The 16,261-nt window shown below is 45.5% G+C and overlaps 1 protein-coding gene across 1 annotated transcript in view; it reads left to right on the top strand.

The window, feature by feature from the left end:
• Nucleotides 1-16,261, top strand: part of LOC137306361 (tyrosine-protein kinase FRK-like) — a 29,896-nt gene that overhangs the window by 2,063 nt on the left and 11,572 nt on the right. Inside the window, exons 2-3 of the mRNA XM_067975517.1 lie at nt 11,800-11,921; nt 15,765-15,928. Coding sequence (XP_067831618.1) covers nt 11,800-11,921; nt 15,765-15,928 — 286 coding nt within the window. The remainder of the gene's footprint in view (nt 1-11,799; nt 11,922-15,764; nt 15,929-16,261) is intronic.

The raw sequence follows: 16,261 nt of genomic DNA, 5'->3' as shown, positions 1-16,261 counted from the left end.
TGACTCAACATCCACAGCCCTCTGGGGTAGAGAATTCCAAAGATTCAAAACACTCTACGTTGCTAATAAATCCAATAGAGAATTCAGGAGAAGCTTCTTTACCCAAAGTGTTGTAAGAATGTGGAACGTGCTACAATGAGGTTTTTTTTTATTCATTCATGGGATGTGGGCGTCACTGGCAAGGCCGGCATTTATTGCCCACCCCTAATTGCCCATGAGAAGGTGGTGGTGAGCCGCCTTCCTGAACCGCTGCAGTCCATGTGGTGAAGGTTCTCCCACATTGCTGTTAGGTAGGGAGTTCCACAATTTTGTCCCAGTGAAAATGATGGAACGGCGGTATATTTCCAAGTCGGGATGGTGTGTGACTTGGAGGGGAACGTGCAGGTGGTGGTGTTCCCATGTGCCTGCTGCCCTTGTCCTTCTATGATGTGGAGATGCCGGTGATGGACTGGGGTGGACAAATGTAAGGACTTGCACAACACCAGGTTATAGTCCAACAGTTTTATTTTAAATCACAATCTTTCGGAGCTTACCTCCTTCGTCAGGTGAGTGAAGGGTTCTAAAAATGCATAGCATATATAGTCAGAGAACAATACCTGGTGATTACAGATAATCTTTCCAACTGCCCCCTATCACATCTCGGCTGGGAGACGATCACAGCAATCAAAGGTGTCATTGGTGTTCAGACAGGTTAGCCACGGAAAACATTACATCCCAGTATACTGAATACACAATGGGTCAGATTACAAAGGCAGAGAGAGAAAGAGACCCGAAAGGCATAGAGAGAATGTCCAGTTGTATTAAAAATAGATAACTTTTTTTCGCTGGTGGGGTCACATGTAGCATGACACAACCATGGGACACAACCAACAGAGTACCCTCATCGTCCAGTACTTCTCCGGAGCGGAGAAACTACGTCATGTTCTTCGCAGCCTTCAACATGTCATCGATGACGACGAATACCTCGCTAAGGCCATCCCCACGCCTCCACTACTCGCCTTCAAACAGCCACCTAACCTCAAACAGACCATCGTTCGCAGCAAATTATCCAGCTTTCAGGAGAACAGCGTCCACGACACCACACAACCCTGCCACGGCAAACTCTGCAAGACATGCCAGATCATCGACACAGATACCACCATCACACGAGAGGACACCACCCACCAGGTACATGGTTCATACTCCTGTGACTCGGCCAACGTTGTCTACCTCATACGTTGCAGGAAAGGATGCCCCGGAGCATGGTACATCGGCGAGACCATGCAGACACTGCAACAACGGATGAACGGACACTGCACAACAATTGTCAGACAGGAGGGTTCCCTCCCAGTCGGGGAACACTTCAGCAGTCAAGGACATTCAGCCTCTCATCTTCGGGTAAGCGTTCTCCAAAGCGGCCTTCGAGACACACGACAATGCAAAATCATCGAGCAGAAATTGATAGCCAAGTTCTGCACCCATGAGGACGGCCTCAACCGGGATCTTGGGTTCATGTCACGCTACATGTAACCCCACCAGCGAAAAAAAGTTACCTGTTTTTAATACAACTGGACATTCTCTCTCTCTGCCTTTCGGGTCTCTTTCTCTCTCTGTCTTTGTAATCTGACGCATTGTGTATTCAGTATACTGGGATGTAATGTTTTCTGTGGCTAACCTGTCTGAACACCAACGACACCTTTGATTGCTGTGATCATCTCCCAGCCGAGATGTGATAGGGGGCAGTTGGAAAGATTATCTGTAATCACCAGGCATTGTTCTCTGACTATATATGCTATGCGTTATTAGAACCCTTCACTCACCTGACGAAGGAGGTAAGCTCTGAAAGCTTGTGATTTAAAATAAAACTGTTGGACTATAACCTGGTGTTGTGCAAGTCCTTACACTTGTCCTTCTAGGTTGTAGAGGTCGCGGGTTTGGGAGGTGCTGTCGAAGAAGCCTTGGCGAGTTGCTGCAGTGCATCCTGTAGATGATACACACTGCAGCCACAGTGCGCTGGTGGTGAAGGGAGTGAATGTTTCGGGTGGAGGATGGGGTGCCAATCAAGTGGGCTGCTTTGTCGTGGATGGTGTCGAGCTTCTTGAATGTTGTTGGAGCTGCACTCATCCAGGCAAGTGAAGCGTATTCCAGCATACTCCTGACTTGTGCCTTGTAGATGGTGGAAAGGCTTTGGAGAGTCAGAAGGTGAGTCACTCGCCGCAGAATACCCAGCCTCTGACCTGCTCTTGTAGCCACAGTATTTATATGGCTGGTCCAGTTAAGTTTCTGGTCAATGGTGACCCCCAGGATGTTGATGGTGGGGTATTTGGCGATGGTAATGGTGTTGAATGTCAAGGGGAGGTGGTTAGACTCTCTCTCTGGTTGGAGATGGTCGTTGCCTGGCACTTGTCTGGCACGAATGTTATTTGCCACTTATCAACCCAAGCCTGGATGTTGTCCAGGTCTTGCTGCATGCGGGCTCGGACTGCTTCATTATATGAGGGGTTGCGAATGGACCTGAACACTGTGCAATCATCAATGAACATCCCCTTTTCGGACCTTATGATGGAGGGAAGGTCATTGATGAAGCAGCTGAAGATGGTTGGGCCTAGGACACTGCCCTGAGGAACTCCTGCAACAATGTCCTGGGGCTGAAATGATTGGCCTCCAACAACCACTACCATCTTCCTTTGTGCTAGGTACGACTGCAGCCACTGGAGAGTTTTCCCCCTGATTCCCATTGACTTCAATTTTACTAAGGCTCCTTGGTGCCACACTCGGTCAAATGCTGCCTTGATGTCAAGGGCAGATCATTGAGGCAGATAGCATTGATTCATTGAGGCAGATAGCATAGATGCATTTAAGGGGAAGCTGGATAAGCACATGAGGGAGAAAGGAATAGAAGGGTATCCTAATAAGATTAGATGAAGTAGGGAGGGAGAAGGCTCATGTGCAGCATAAATGCCAGCACAGACCAGTTGGGCCGAATGGCCTGTTTCATTGCTGTAGTTTCGATGTAACTCGATGTAAAATAATAAAAGTATAAATATACAAATATAAATATAAATAAGTTTTTAACATAAATGTATGATTGTGCTTCAATAATGTCATTTAATCTTCCTTATCCTAAGAGAACAACAACAACAACTTGCATTTATATAGTGCCTTTAACATAGAAAGAAATGTCCCAAGGCACTTCACAGGAGCATAATCAGGCAAAAATTGATATTTATGGTTCAGGTACGAGGATAAAAGGTTGGATCTGGAGTAATCAGTTGTTTACACTGTTTCCTGGGATTTCTGCCGAAGTTACGATGGGTGATCAGGAGAGCCACTGAGGAAATTCTACCACAATGTGTTTCATTTCATTGTTGTTTGTGGGCCTTGCTGTTTGCTGCATTTTTTAAATTTGTTCTATGTATGCGAGTGATGCTGGCAAGGCCACATTCATTGTCCATCACTGGTTGCTCTGAGAAGTGGTGGTGTGCCTTCACAGGCTTAAAAGGATTTTTACATCTTAAAAAGTGTTGCTGAAAGGAATGCATTTGGAACACGAGCACACAACGCCGAAGAGTGAAGGGAGGGAACTTTAAGCCTCCCACTCCTTTTAGAATTAAGAAACATATGAAGATGCTAACGAGAGCTAACAAATTCCCACAGTCTAATACACACTCCAGTTATCTACTGTCACCTCTAGTGCTGGTCAACTCTATATCATCGAGTGCTAGTCAACTCTGTGTTTGACTTTCCCGCTCTCTCGGAATTCTAGATCATGACATTATGTGGCAGAAAGCACCACAAGCAAAAGAACTGGTGGCATTCTGAGAAGATATTTTGCGGTGATATAAAGAAAGAAAGAACTTGCATTTATGAAGCACCTTTTACGACCTCAAGACATTCCAAAGTACTTCACAGCCAATTACATACTTTTGAAGTGCAGTCACTGTTGCAATGTAGGAAACCCGGCAGTCAATTTGCACACAGCAAGGTCCCTCAACAGCAATGAGATAATGACCAGATAATCTGTTTATAATGATGTTGGTTGAGGGATAAATATTGGTGAAAACACTGGGGAGAAGTCCCCTGTTCTTCTTTGATATAGTGCCGTGGGATCTTTCACGTCCACCTGAGAGGGCAGACTAGGCCTTGGTTTAATGTCTCATCCAAAAGACGTCGCCTTCGACAGTGCAGTGCTCCCTCAGTACTGCATTGGAGCGTCAGCCTAGATTTTGTACCCAAGTCTCTGGAGTGGGACTTGAACCCACAACCTTCTGACGCAGAGGCAAGAGTGCAACCACTGAGCCAAGACTGACACACGTGTAGAAATCTAAGATGCAGCTTCAGAAACTTAGGTGTTCCAGGCATAAACTTGGAGGTCTGGTCTAAGTAGCAACAACCAGTGTAGCACTGCTGTAGTTATAATCTGGTAAAAGAATGACAGTCTGGCCACCACTCTTTTATAAATGGTTCTGCTGAAGGGTTCCACCTCATATGGTGCTCTGTCTTTCTCTTTCAGATGCTGATTGACCTGTTGTGTATTTCCAAGAATTTCTGTCCTTATTTCATATTTTCAGTATTTGGTTTTGTTAAATCACTTCCGTTTGATGTTGTAGAAAGTGGACTTTAACCTGGAGTAGGCTGAGGCCATCTTCATCAAGTTCATTAGATTGCATGCTATTAAAGCCATATCAAGGGACCATGTATAGCTACATAGCTGCAATCCATGACTCCTTGAACCTTGAATTCTGCCATTCTGCAGTGCCTGTCATGTTACCATAATGAAATTGCTAGCTCGAGAAAACAATGCATCCATCACTTGCTTGATTCATCTGTACACAGCTGTTCCAGGCAGCCTGGAATGACACCGTGAAATAGAAGTGAAGGACAGTTGCCACTGGCAGAGTGGTGCATGTGGTGGAGGGAGGCTGCAGGTTAGACCATAAGACCATAAGAGATAGGAGCAGGAGTAGGCCATTCGGCCCCTCGAGCCTGCTCCGCCATTTAATGAGATCATGGCTGATCTGATTTATACCTCAACTCCACTTTCCCGCCCTTTCCCCATATCCTTGGACTCCCTTGCTGATCAAAAATTTGTCTAACTCAGCCTTGAATGTATTCAATGACTCACTGTTTGCAGTTTGCAGCATTGGCCAAAACTCGTTGATGGCTTCCTTTGGAAAGCGAAGACTCTGTGTGTAGCGAGTCGGCAGCCCATTTTGCATCTCTAGAGATTTTTATTTCCACTATCGCACAAAGTCATGATCTACCCCAATGAGTGATCAATACATGGAATGGACTTCTGAGTAGGTAGTGGAACCAAAAACCCTGCAGTAATTTAAGCAATGTGGTTGGATACTGTGATGGGGACACTGTAAGGTTTTTCTGATCCGTATTAATCTTGTGACCTCATGAGTTAGAGTTAAAGATAAATTCTGGAGATATGTATGAAGTTTAATAGATATTTTGTGTTTTCTCTTGATTATATTAGTATTATAGAATATTTAAGCAGAACATCTCCTCAGGAGATTAAATGGATAGTGTCCATGATAAGTTAGTTTGTACATTGTCTGTGGATGAAGAGTCTTTCTTGGCCTTTCTCAATGGCCTTGTTCTATGCTTTCTGGTGTTCTTATATGATCTGAAACATCTTTATTGGTAAAACTGAACAAGTTACGAATCTTCTAGACATCACTCATATTACTTTACAAAATATATAAGAACATAAGAAATAGGAGCAGGAGTAGGCCATATGGTCCCTCAAGCCAGCTCTGCCATTCTTTAAGATCATGGCTGATCATCCAGCTCAACTCCAATTTCTCACCTGATCCCCATATCCCCTGATTCCCTTAGATTCCAAAAATCTATCAATCTCAGCCTTGAATATACTCAATGACTAAACATCCACAATGCTCTGGGGTAGACAATTCCAAAGATTCACAACCCTCTGAGTGAAGAAGTTCCTTCTCATCTCAGTCTTAAATGGCCATCCCCTTATCCTATGACCTCTAATTCTAAACTCTCCAGACAGGGGAAACAGCCTTTCAGCATTTACCCTGTCAAGCCATCTAAGAATTTTATATGTTTCAATGAAGTCACCTCTCATTCTTCTAAACTCCAGAGAAAATAGGCCCATTCCAGTCAATTTCTCCTCAGAGGACAACCCTCTCATCCCAGGAATCAATCTAGTGAACCTTTGTTGCCCTGCCTCTAAGGCAAGTATATCCTTCCTTAGATAAGGAGACCAAAACTGTACATAGTACTCCAGATGTGGTCTCACTAGGGCCCGATACAACTGTAGCAAGACTTCCTTACCCTTGTACTCCAACCCCCTTGCAATAAAAGCCAACATACCATTTGCCTTCTTAATTGCTTACTGTACCTGCATGTTAACTTTCTGTGTTTCATGTACAAGGACACCCAAATCTCTCTGAACACCAACATTTAACAATTTCTCGCCATTTAAAAATTATTCTGCTTTTCTATTCTTCCTACCAAAGTGAATAACCTCATATTTCCCCACATTATACTCCATTTGCCACCTTCTTGCCCACTCACTTCTATCATACAAGGCTACGGACCAAATGCTGGAATATGGGATTAGAGTAGACAGGGCTGATGGCCGGCGCGGACACGATGGGCCGAAGGGCCTCTATCCGTGCTGTATAACTCTATGACTCTATGACACTTAACCTGTCTAAATCCCTTTGCAGACTGTTTGTGTCCTCCTTACTTTCCCACCTACCTTTGTATTGCCAGCAAACTTGGATACATTACACTTAGTCCCTTCATCTAAGTTATTAATATAGATTGTAAATAGCTGAGGCCCAAGCGATATCCTTGCGACATCCACTAGTTACTACCTGCCAACCTGAAAATGGTGCATTTATTCCTACTCTCTGTTTTCTGTCCATTAACCAATCCTCTATCCACACTAATATATTACCCCAACCCAATGAGCCCTTATTTTGTGTAATAACCTTTTATGTGGCACCTTATCGAATGCCTTTTGAAAATCCATCCACTGGTTCCCCTTTATCTACCAAGCTAGTTACATCCTCAAAAAACTTTAATAGATTTGTCAAACACAATTTCCCTTTCGTAAAACCATACTGATTCTGCCTAGTCACTCCATGATTTTCTAAGTGCCCTGTTACCACTTCCTTAATAATGGATTCCAGCATTTTCCCGACGACTGATGTCAGGCTATCTGGCCTGTAGTTCCCCGTTTTCTCTCTCCATCCTTTCTTGAATAGCGGTGTTACATTTGCTGCCTTCCAAACCACTGGGACCATTCTAGAATCTAGAGAATTTTGGAAGATCACAACCAATGCATCCACTATCACTGCAGCCACCTCTTTGAGAACCTTGGGATGTAGACCATCAGGTCCAGGGGATTTGTCGCCTTTTAGTCCCATTAATTTCTCCAGTACTTTTTCTTTACTAATATTAATTACTTTAAGTTCCTCACTCTCATTTACCCCTTGGTTCCCTACTATTAATGGTATGTTTTTTGTGTCTTCTACCGTGAAGACAGATACAAAATATTTGTTTAATGCCTCTGCCATTTCCTCATTCCCCATTATAATTTCTCCTGTCTCAGACTCTAAGGGACCCACATTTACTTTCACTACTCTCTTCCTCTTACAATATAAAAACAGATTGTAAGAGCTTCTTTAGCATCTCAGCATGTAAGAGCTTCTTTAGCATGCTGAGATGCTAAAGAAGTTCTTACAATCTGTTTTTATATTTCTTGCTAGTTTACGCTCATATTCTATTTGCTCCCTTTATATCAATTTTTTGGTCGTCCTTTGCTGGTTTCTAAAACTCTCCCAATCCTCAGGCTTACTACTCTTCTTGGCAACATTGTAAGCCTCTTCTTTTAATCTAATATTATCCTTAACTTCATTCGTTAGGCAAGGATGGATAATTTTTCCCATGGAGTTTTTATTTCTCAATGGAATGTATATTCGTTAAGAACTTTGAAATATTTCTTTAAATGTTTGTCATTGCTTATCTACGGTCATACCTTTTAATCTAATTTCCCAATCTACCTCAGCCAACTCGTCCCTCATACCTATGTAATTAGCTTTATTTAAGTTTAAGACTCTAGTTTCGGACTTCAGTATGTAATTCTCATGCTCAATGTGAATATGTTATGCATATTGTTTCAAGATGTGGAGATGCCGGTGATGGACTGGGGTTGACAATTGTAAACAATTTTACAACACCAAGTTATAGTCCAGCAATTTTATTTTAAATTCACAAGCTTTCGGAGACTTCCTCCTTCCTCAGGTAAATGTTCAAGAGCTCCTTGAAGCCTACGCATTTATACATATAGAACAATACATGGTGTTTACAGAATGCCCCTGCAACTGCCCGTTGCCAAGGCAATCACCGTGTTCAGACAGAGAGGTGTCACCTGCAGAACCCCCGAATACACATTCAACAAAATGTGTATTCGGGGGTTCTGCAGGTGACACCTCTCTGTCTGAACACGGTGATTGCCTTGGCAACGGGCAGTTGCAGGGGCATTCTGTAAACACCATGTATTGTTCTATATGTATAAATGCGTAGGCTTCAAGGAGCTCTTGAACATTTACCTGAGGAAGGAGGAAGTCTCCGAAAGCTTGTGAATTTAAAATAAAATTGCTGGACTATAACTTGGTGTTGTAAAATTAATATTGTTTCAATGCATTGAAAAAATGCAAATATACGAAGGGGAAAAACATCAACTGATAATCTATTTGTATGTAGTTAACCTCTGTATTGCAAAATAGCAAATTAACTCTTGTGTTAACTACCGCCCCATCTCCAACCTCCCTTTCCTCTCCAAAGTCCTTGAACGTGTTGTCACCTCCCAAATCCGTGCCCATCTTTCCCACAACTCCATGTTTGAATTCCTCTAATCAGGTGTCCGCCCCTGCCACAGTACTGAAATGGTCCCTATCAAAGTCACAAATGACATTCTATGTGACTGTGACTATGATAAACTATCCCTCCTCATCCTTCTCAACCTGTCTGCAGCCTTTGACACGGTTGACCACACCATTTTCCTCCAACGCCTCTCTTCTGTCGTCCAGCTGGATGGGAGTGTGTTCACCTGGTTCCACTCTTACTTATCCAGTCGTAGCCAGAGAATCATCTGCAATGGCTTCTCTTCCTGCTCCCGCACCATTATCTCTGGAGTCCCTCAAGAATCTATCCTTGGCCCTGTCCTATTTCTCATCTACATGCTGCCCCTTGGTAACATCATCCAAAAATACAATGTCAGATCATAGAATCATAGAAAGGTTACAGCACGAAAGGAGGCCATTCGGCCCAACGAGTCTGTGCCAGCTCTATGCAAGAGCAATCCAGCTAGTCCCACTCCCCCGCCCCATCCCCGTAGCCCTGCAAATGTTTTCCTTTCAAGTACTTATCCAGGTCCCTTTTGAAGTCCATGATTGAATCTGCCTCCACCACCCCCTCGGGCAGTGCATTCCAGATCCTAACCACTCGTTGTGTTAAAAAGCTTTTCCTCATGTCACCTTTGGCTCTTTTGTCAATCACCTTAAATCTGGTTCTCGACCCTTCTGCCAATGGGAACAATTTCTCTCTATCTACTCTGTCTGGACCCTTCATGATTTTGAATACCTCTATCAAATCTCCTCGCAACTGTCTCTGTTCCAAGGAGAACAACCACAGCTTCTCCAGTCTATCCAGGTAACTAAAGTCCCTCATCCCTGGAATCATTCTAGTAAATCTCTGCTGCACCCTCTCTAAGGCCTTCGCATCTTTCCTAAAGTGTGGTGCTCAGAACTGGACACAATACTCCAGTTGTGGCCAAACCAGTGTTTTATAAAGGTTCATCATGACTTCCATACTTTTGTACTCTATGCCTCTATTTATAAAGCCCAGGAATCCGTATGCTTTTTTAACCACTTTCTCAATCTGCCCTGCCACCTTCAACAATTTGGGCACATATACCCCCAGATCTCTCTGTTCCTGTACCCCTTTCAAAGATGTGCCCTCTAGTTTATTTTGCCTATCCTCATTCTTCCTACTGAAAGGTATCACTTTGCATTTTTCTGCGATAAATTTCATCTGCCACGTGTCCGCCCATGCCACCATATCCTCTTGAAGTCTATCACTATCCTCCTCACTGTTTACTACCCTTCCAAGTTTTGTGTCATCTGCAAATTTTGAAATTGTGCCCTGTACACCCAAGTCCAAGTCATTAATATAGATCAAGAAAAGCAGTGGTCCCAGCACTGACCCTTAGGGAACATCACTGCACACCTCCCTCCAGTCCGAAAAACAACCGTTCAACACTACTCTCTGTTTCCTGTAACTTAGCCAATTCTGTATCTATGTTGTTACTGCCCTCTTTATTCCATAGGCCGCAATCTTGATGATAAGCCTACCGTGCAGCACTTTATCAAATGCCTTTTGAAAGTCCATATACACTAAATCAACTGCATTGCCCTCATCTACCCTCTCTGTTACCTCATCAAAAAACTCTATCATGTTAGTTAAACACGATTTGCCTTTAACAAATCCGTGCTGGCTTTCCCTAATCAATCCACATTCGTCCAAGTGACAGTTAATTCTGTCCCGGATTATCGTTCCTAAAAGTTTCCCCACTACTGAGGTTAAACTGTCTGGCCTATAGTTGCTGGGTTTATCCTTACATCCTTTTTGAACAATGTGTAACATTTGCAATTCTTCAGTCCTCTAGCACCATCCCCTTATCTACAGATGTTTGGAAGATTATGGCCAGTACCTCCGCAATTTCCACCCTTACTTCCCTCATTAACCAAGGATGCATCCCATCCAGACCGGGCGATTTACCACGTGTACACTGACGACACCCAGCTCTACCTCACTACCACCTCTCTCAACCTCACCACTGCCTCTTATTTGTCACATTGCTTGTCCGATATACTGTTCTGGATGAGCAAAAATTTCCTCCAACTAAATATTGGGAAGACCGAAGCCATTGTCTTTGGTCCGCACCATAAATTATGTACCCTAGCCGCTGACTCCGTTCCTCTCCTTAACCACTGTCCGAGGTTGAACCAGACTGTTCGCAACCTTGGCGTCGTATTTGACCCTGATATGAGCATCCAACCATATATCCGCTCCATCACCAAGACCGTCATTCCACCCCTGTAAGATCTCCTTTCTCCGCCCCTGCCTCAGCTCATCTGCTGTTGAAACCCTCATTCATGCCTTTGTTACCTCCAGACTGGACTATTCCATTGCCCTCCTGGCTGGCCTCCCATCTTCCACCCTCCATAAACTTGAGCTCTTCCAAAACTGTACTGTTCATATCCTAGCTCACACCAAAGCCTGTACTCCCATCACCCCTGTGCTCGCTGACCTACATTGGCTGTCGGTCTGGGAACACCTTGATTTTAAAATTCTCGTCCTTGTTTTCAAATCCCTCCATGGTTTCACCCCTCCCTATTTCTGTAACCTCCTCCAGTCCTACATCCCTCCGAGATCTCCGCGCTCCTCCAAATCATGCCTCTTGCGCATCCCCGATTTTAATCGCTCCACCATTGGCGGCCGTGCCTTAAGCTGTCTAGGCTCTAAGCTCTGGAATTCCCTCCCTAAATTTCTGTGCCTCTCTACCTCTCCTCCTTTCAGATGCTCCTTAAAACCTACCCCTTTGACTAAGCTTTTGGTCACCTGTCCTCATATTTCATTATGCAACACGGTGTCAAATTTTGTTTGATAACGCTCCTGTGAAGCGCCTTGGGACGCTTTGCTACGTTAAAGGCGCTATATAAATGCAAGTTGTTGTTGTTGTGCTGATTGTTATACTCATTTCCATTGTAGCTGGTATTGTGGAAAAATGACCCGATTTGAGGCGGAAAACCATCTCCTTTCTTCCAGTCAAAAAATTGGCTTGTTTCTTGTCCGCAAAAGTGAGACATTACAGGATGCATATGTATTATCAGGTAAGAAATCCACAACAGGGTATAAAATGGAGTAGAAATAAGACAGCTTAGTTTCACCATGTATAATTAACATAGGACCTACCAGATATAGATGCTGGACTTCTGTCAGCAAGTTAAAGGGGGGTAATCCGATCAGTGCGTTAGATGACATCATTAACTGTGAAAAAAAATCCTAAGTGATTATGTGCATCATTTGAATCTCTTGATTGGATTACTCTCTTAAATCCATTAACAGAGATCATGGGCCCGATGTTAGCAGGGCTGCGGGTTCCCGGCGGGTGGGCTATCGGGCGCGTGGGTAACGCGCCCGGTGAAATTGGTGGGTTTCCCGCGCGATCGTAGCAGGCAAACCACTAATTGGAGCCACTTACTTGCTCCTCCGGGTTCCCCGCTGCTGATCTGCGCGTCGGGCGGGCTGCGCATGCGCAGTAAGATCTGTCAGCTGGAGGCGCTCTATTTAAAGGGGCAGTCCTCCACTGACAGATGCTGCAACCAATAGCAAAAATGACTGCATGGAGCAGCACAGGGGGAAGGCTGCTCCCAGTTTAATGATGCCTCACCCCAGGTATCAATACATGGGGTGCGGAGGAGGGGGAGGACAGAGATCTTCCACCCGGCGGGCGGGAGGAAGCGGCCCGCCTCTGCCACCAGGAAGGCCTGGCTCGAGGTGGCAGAGGGGGTCACCTGCGCCACCAACATATCGCCCACCTGCACACAGTGCAGAAGGCGCTCCAATGACCTCAGTGGGTCAGCCACAGTGAGTACACGTAGTCTTTCCCCCACACTCCATCTACCACAGCACTGCCCCCACCCCACATCTCCTTCGGCACTGCCAACACTACTCTGTCACATCACCCCTCATACCCACTCAAACCTCATCCTCATCTTACCTGCACCTACTCACCTCGCCAGTACTCACCCCGCCACTAACACGCAACCCAATCCTCATACAATCTCATGCCTCTATCCCATACTCACCCTCTCGTGCATCTCTCTCACAGCCAGCCTCACTCAACCCGCCACAACCTGTGCTGCAGCCACAGGGCATGCATCACATATGTGCAGTAGGCAGCGTAAGGCAAACGTGTCGTGAGCATGAAGGGGATGCACAAGGGTGTTTGAGGGTCTGTCATGGGTGTTACTTGTATTGAATTTCAGAACAACTCACATCACACAGTATATTGGCACCACTACTGCCATGTCTTCGCGAATCCTGTCTGGTTTGTGCAATAATGCCCGCTCCTGGGTATCACTATGAGGACCCACCACTGATGCCACCCATTGTGTCACTGCAGAGTGGGTGTAGGTGTATTTGCAGGGCTCTCCTGCGCAGACAACTGAGAGACATCGGCGATGTCCCCAGTTGCACCCTGGAAGGATGCGGAGGAGAAGTTGTGGAGGGCAGTGGTGACTTTGACAGCGACAGGTAAGAAGATGGTGCTCGGGCCAGCCGGGAGCAGCTCAGCATGAAGGAGGCTGCAGATGTCCACGGCCACATGTCGAGTGACTCTCAGCCTCCGTGTGCACTGCTGCTCAGAGAGGTCCAGGAGGCTGAGCCTCGGTCTGTGGACCCTGTGGTGAGGGTAGTGCCCTCTGCGACGCATCTCTCTCTGCGGTAGCCCTCCCTCCTGCTGTACAGGTGGATGTGTCACAGCACTCTGTTGTGGAGCTCCACGTGTCAGAGGTGGACGGCGTGGATGATGAGGCTGGCGAGGCTGGTGATGCTGTTCGCCCTCCGAGGAGGTCGTGACTGCAGCTACGGCGGCCCCCATCCGGAAGATGTACATCTGAGGGGGTCCGCAAGGTAGGTACATGTCTCTGGACCCCGGGGTACGTGTGCAGGTTGGTGACTTTGACTGTCAGGAGGAGGGTGGTGGAGGCCAAACATTGTCCCAAGTGACGGAGTGGCCTCCTGCAATGGGTGAGGGTCTCCCCCCCCACCTGTCAAATGGACCTTTGCAGCTGCCACAGGCTGACAGCTGCAACACATCCACTTGACCCGGGAGTGTTTCCCCCAGTACGGGAAACAGTCCCATTTTGTTCTAAAATCCCACATAGTCCCTTAATCAGGTCAGTTAATGACCTGAAATACCTAACCAAATACTGTCAAGTGGCATCCCGCTGGCTTTAATTGCCTGCGGGATTTCCACCAGCGGGGGCTGCGCGCGCACGCCGGCGCGTCAGCGGTGAACCCAGAAGTGCGCGGGTTCGGGGCAGGATCCGGTGCCGCGCTGGGATTCTCTGATTTTCGGAGCCCCCCCCGCGGGAAGCGCACCCGATAGCGGGTGCTAAAATAGAGCCCATGGTTTTGTTTGTGTTATGTTTGGATGGTAATTTTTTTTGTGGGTGTATTGTAGTTTTAACATTTCACATCAATTTATTTTTAATTTAGTCCAGATCTGAAGTTTGTGTGTCTCCAAATGTGTATTCCTAGTTTGCAAGTATACATTTTCAACCAAATTTTAGTCTTAAGTAATTTCCTTCAGAAACGCAACAAAAGTTCATGCATGTTTCTACTGTGAGTTCTGAATATTCACTGCTCTTTTAGAAAACTTTTCTGCTACTCCAGTTTAGAAGGGAACTTTGTGGAACACAATCTTATCAAAGAGAATAGGTGATACAGTGGGTTAAGAGACAATGGCCTAGAAATTGGATTTTTCGGGGACTGCACGGACACCTAAAGCTCCAAAATGGCAGACAGGAAGCGCACGCACAATTCTGCCCGTTAGTGCGCCGTCCACCATATTAGGTAAGGATATTACCCACACCTGAAGCAGGCTTCAGGCACTTTGCATATGCAAATAAGCTCCACAAGCTTAATGAGGTCGGTGGCAGGACCACGGTAAATTAGACCGTCGGCTTCATTTGCTTGGTACCAGTGAGCTTCGAGGTTCAGTCGTGGCCTCAGAGGCAGCTCACCAATCCCAGGAAACAGCAAGATTGACCAGCTCAGATGATGGCCAAAGTAGTTAGGAGAGTCCAGGGGAGAGGCAGTTGGGAGGAGGCACTGGTCTGCAGATTTAAGGTGCAGCCAGGAAGAACACTCCGGCTCCTCCCAGCTCCATGGTAAGATAAGTAAATAAATTCAAACTTACCTTTCCAGCCTGTTAAGGACCGCTGGTTTTACTGCCAAACACCTGAAGAAACTGACCACAGCATGCACATTGCATGCTGCATCATGCACAACCGAATTTTGCATATGAGGCCTCAAACAAGCATTTGGCTCCCTATTTGCATATGCAAAGGGCATAATGCCTGTTACAAGCATGCGCCCTGGACACCTACAGAGGAGTCTTTACCACTATGGTGGGTGGCATCCACACTCCAGCTGCCATATTGGACCCTTAGGTGCCCGTTTTATGCCTGTAAAACGAGCACAGAGAGATCCAATTTCTAGGCCAAAGGTGATGTAAATGTGATTTCCACCACACTTCCAGTGAAGTTACGGTGGTGTAGAGGGAGCAACTTCAAGGAAATTCCTAGTCAATATTGGATCAGTGTAAAAGGAGCTTTACTTTATATTTCGCCCATGGAAAGAATTGATGTTGGCATTAAGTAGAAAACGTGGAAAACCAGGGATCGATTTTGAATTTTGAGCAACCGACCGCCCACTTTCAAAATGTTGTCCGCCTCTCCGTTGATGTTAATGGGATGGTAAGGCTACTGACAACATTTTGAGGCCAAAACCACCCCGTTAACGCCAGGCGATAGAAGTGAAAATTGCCCCCCCATGTGTTTTCTCCAGCACTGACAACCCTCACATTAATGAACATAAAATCCACAGCAACCAATATAAATAACAAAATGTGGTGATTGATTATTAATAAGAATTATTTTTTTCAGCCAAAGCTGGAGGATCAGTCGATCATTTTGTGATTTTACAAAAGGAAAATGGTAGATTTCATATTACAGAAGATCCAGATTTTGCCACTATTCATGAACTGGTTGAGCATTATAAACATAATGCAATGTGCTGTGGTATTAAATTAAATAGGCCAAGCAAAAAGGTAAGTTCAAAAGCAGAACTGTATTCAAATAACTTGAACAAAGTTTTAAAATGCTATTCTTCCAGTTCTTTCAGCATTGTGAAGAAATAAGAAAATAATGACCCCAAAAATCCTCGGAACGCAATTCCAGTGGGGTCATGCCTACCGATGCCCTCCAGCACTGACCTGGAGTTGCGGGGGCAATGGGATGGCACCTAATTTGCTTGGGGCAGGCAGGCACAAGTGCCACTATGGGCGCATCTCCTCCATACAGCTAGAAAATCTGTCCATATGGAGTTGGGGTTGTGCTTGTCCCTTCCCCAAACCTTAACCATGTCCCCTTCAGACCCCTTG

Source organism: Heptranchias perlo, chromosome 3 (genome assembly GCF_035084215.1).
Source record: "Heptranchias perlo isolate sHepPer1 chromosome 3, sHepPer1.hap1, whole genome shotgun sequence".
NCBI lineage: Eukaryota > Metazoa > Chordata > Chondrichthyes > Hexanchiformes > Hexanchidae > Heptranchias > Heptranchias perlo.
Note: the sequence above shows the minus strand (reverse complement) of the source record. Positions and strands in the feature narration are given on the sequence as shown.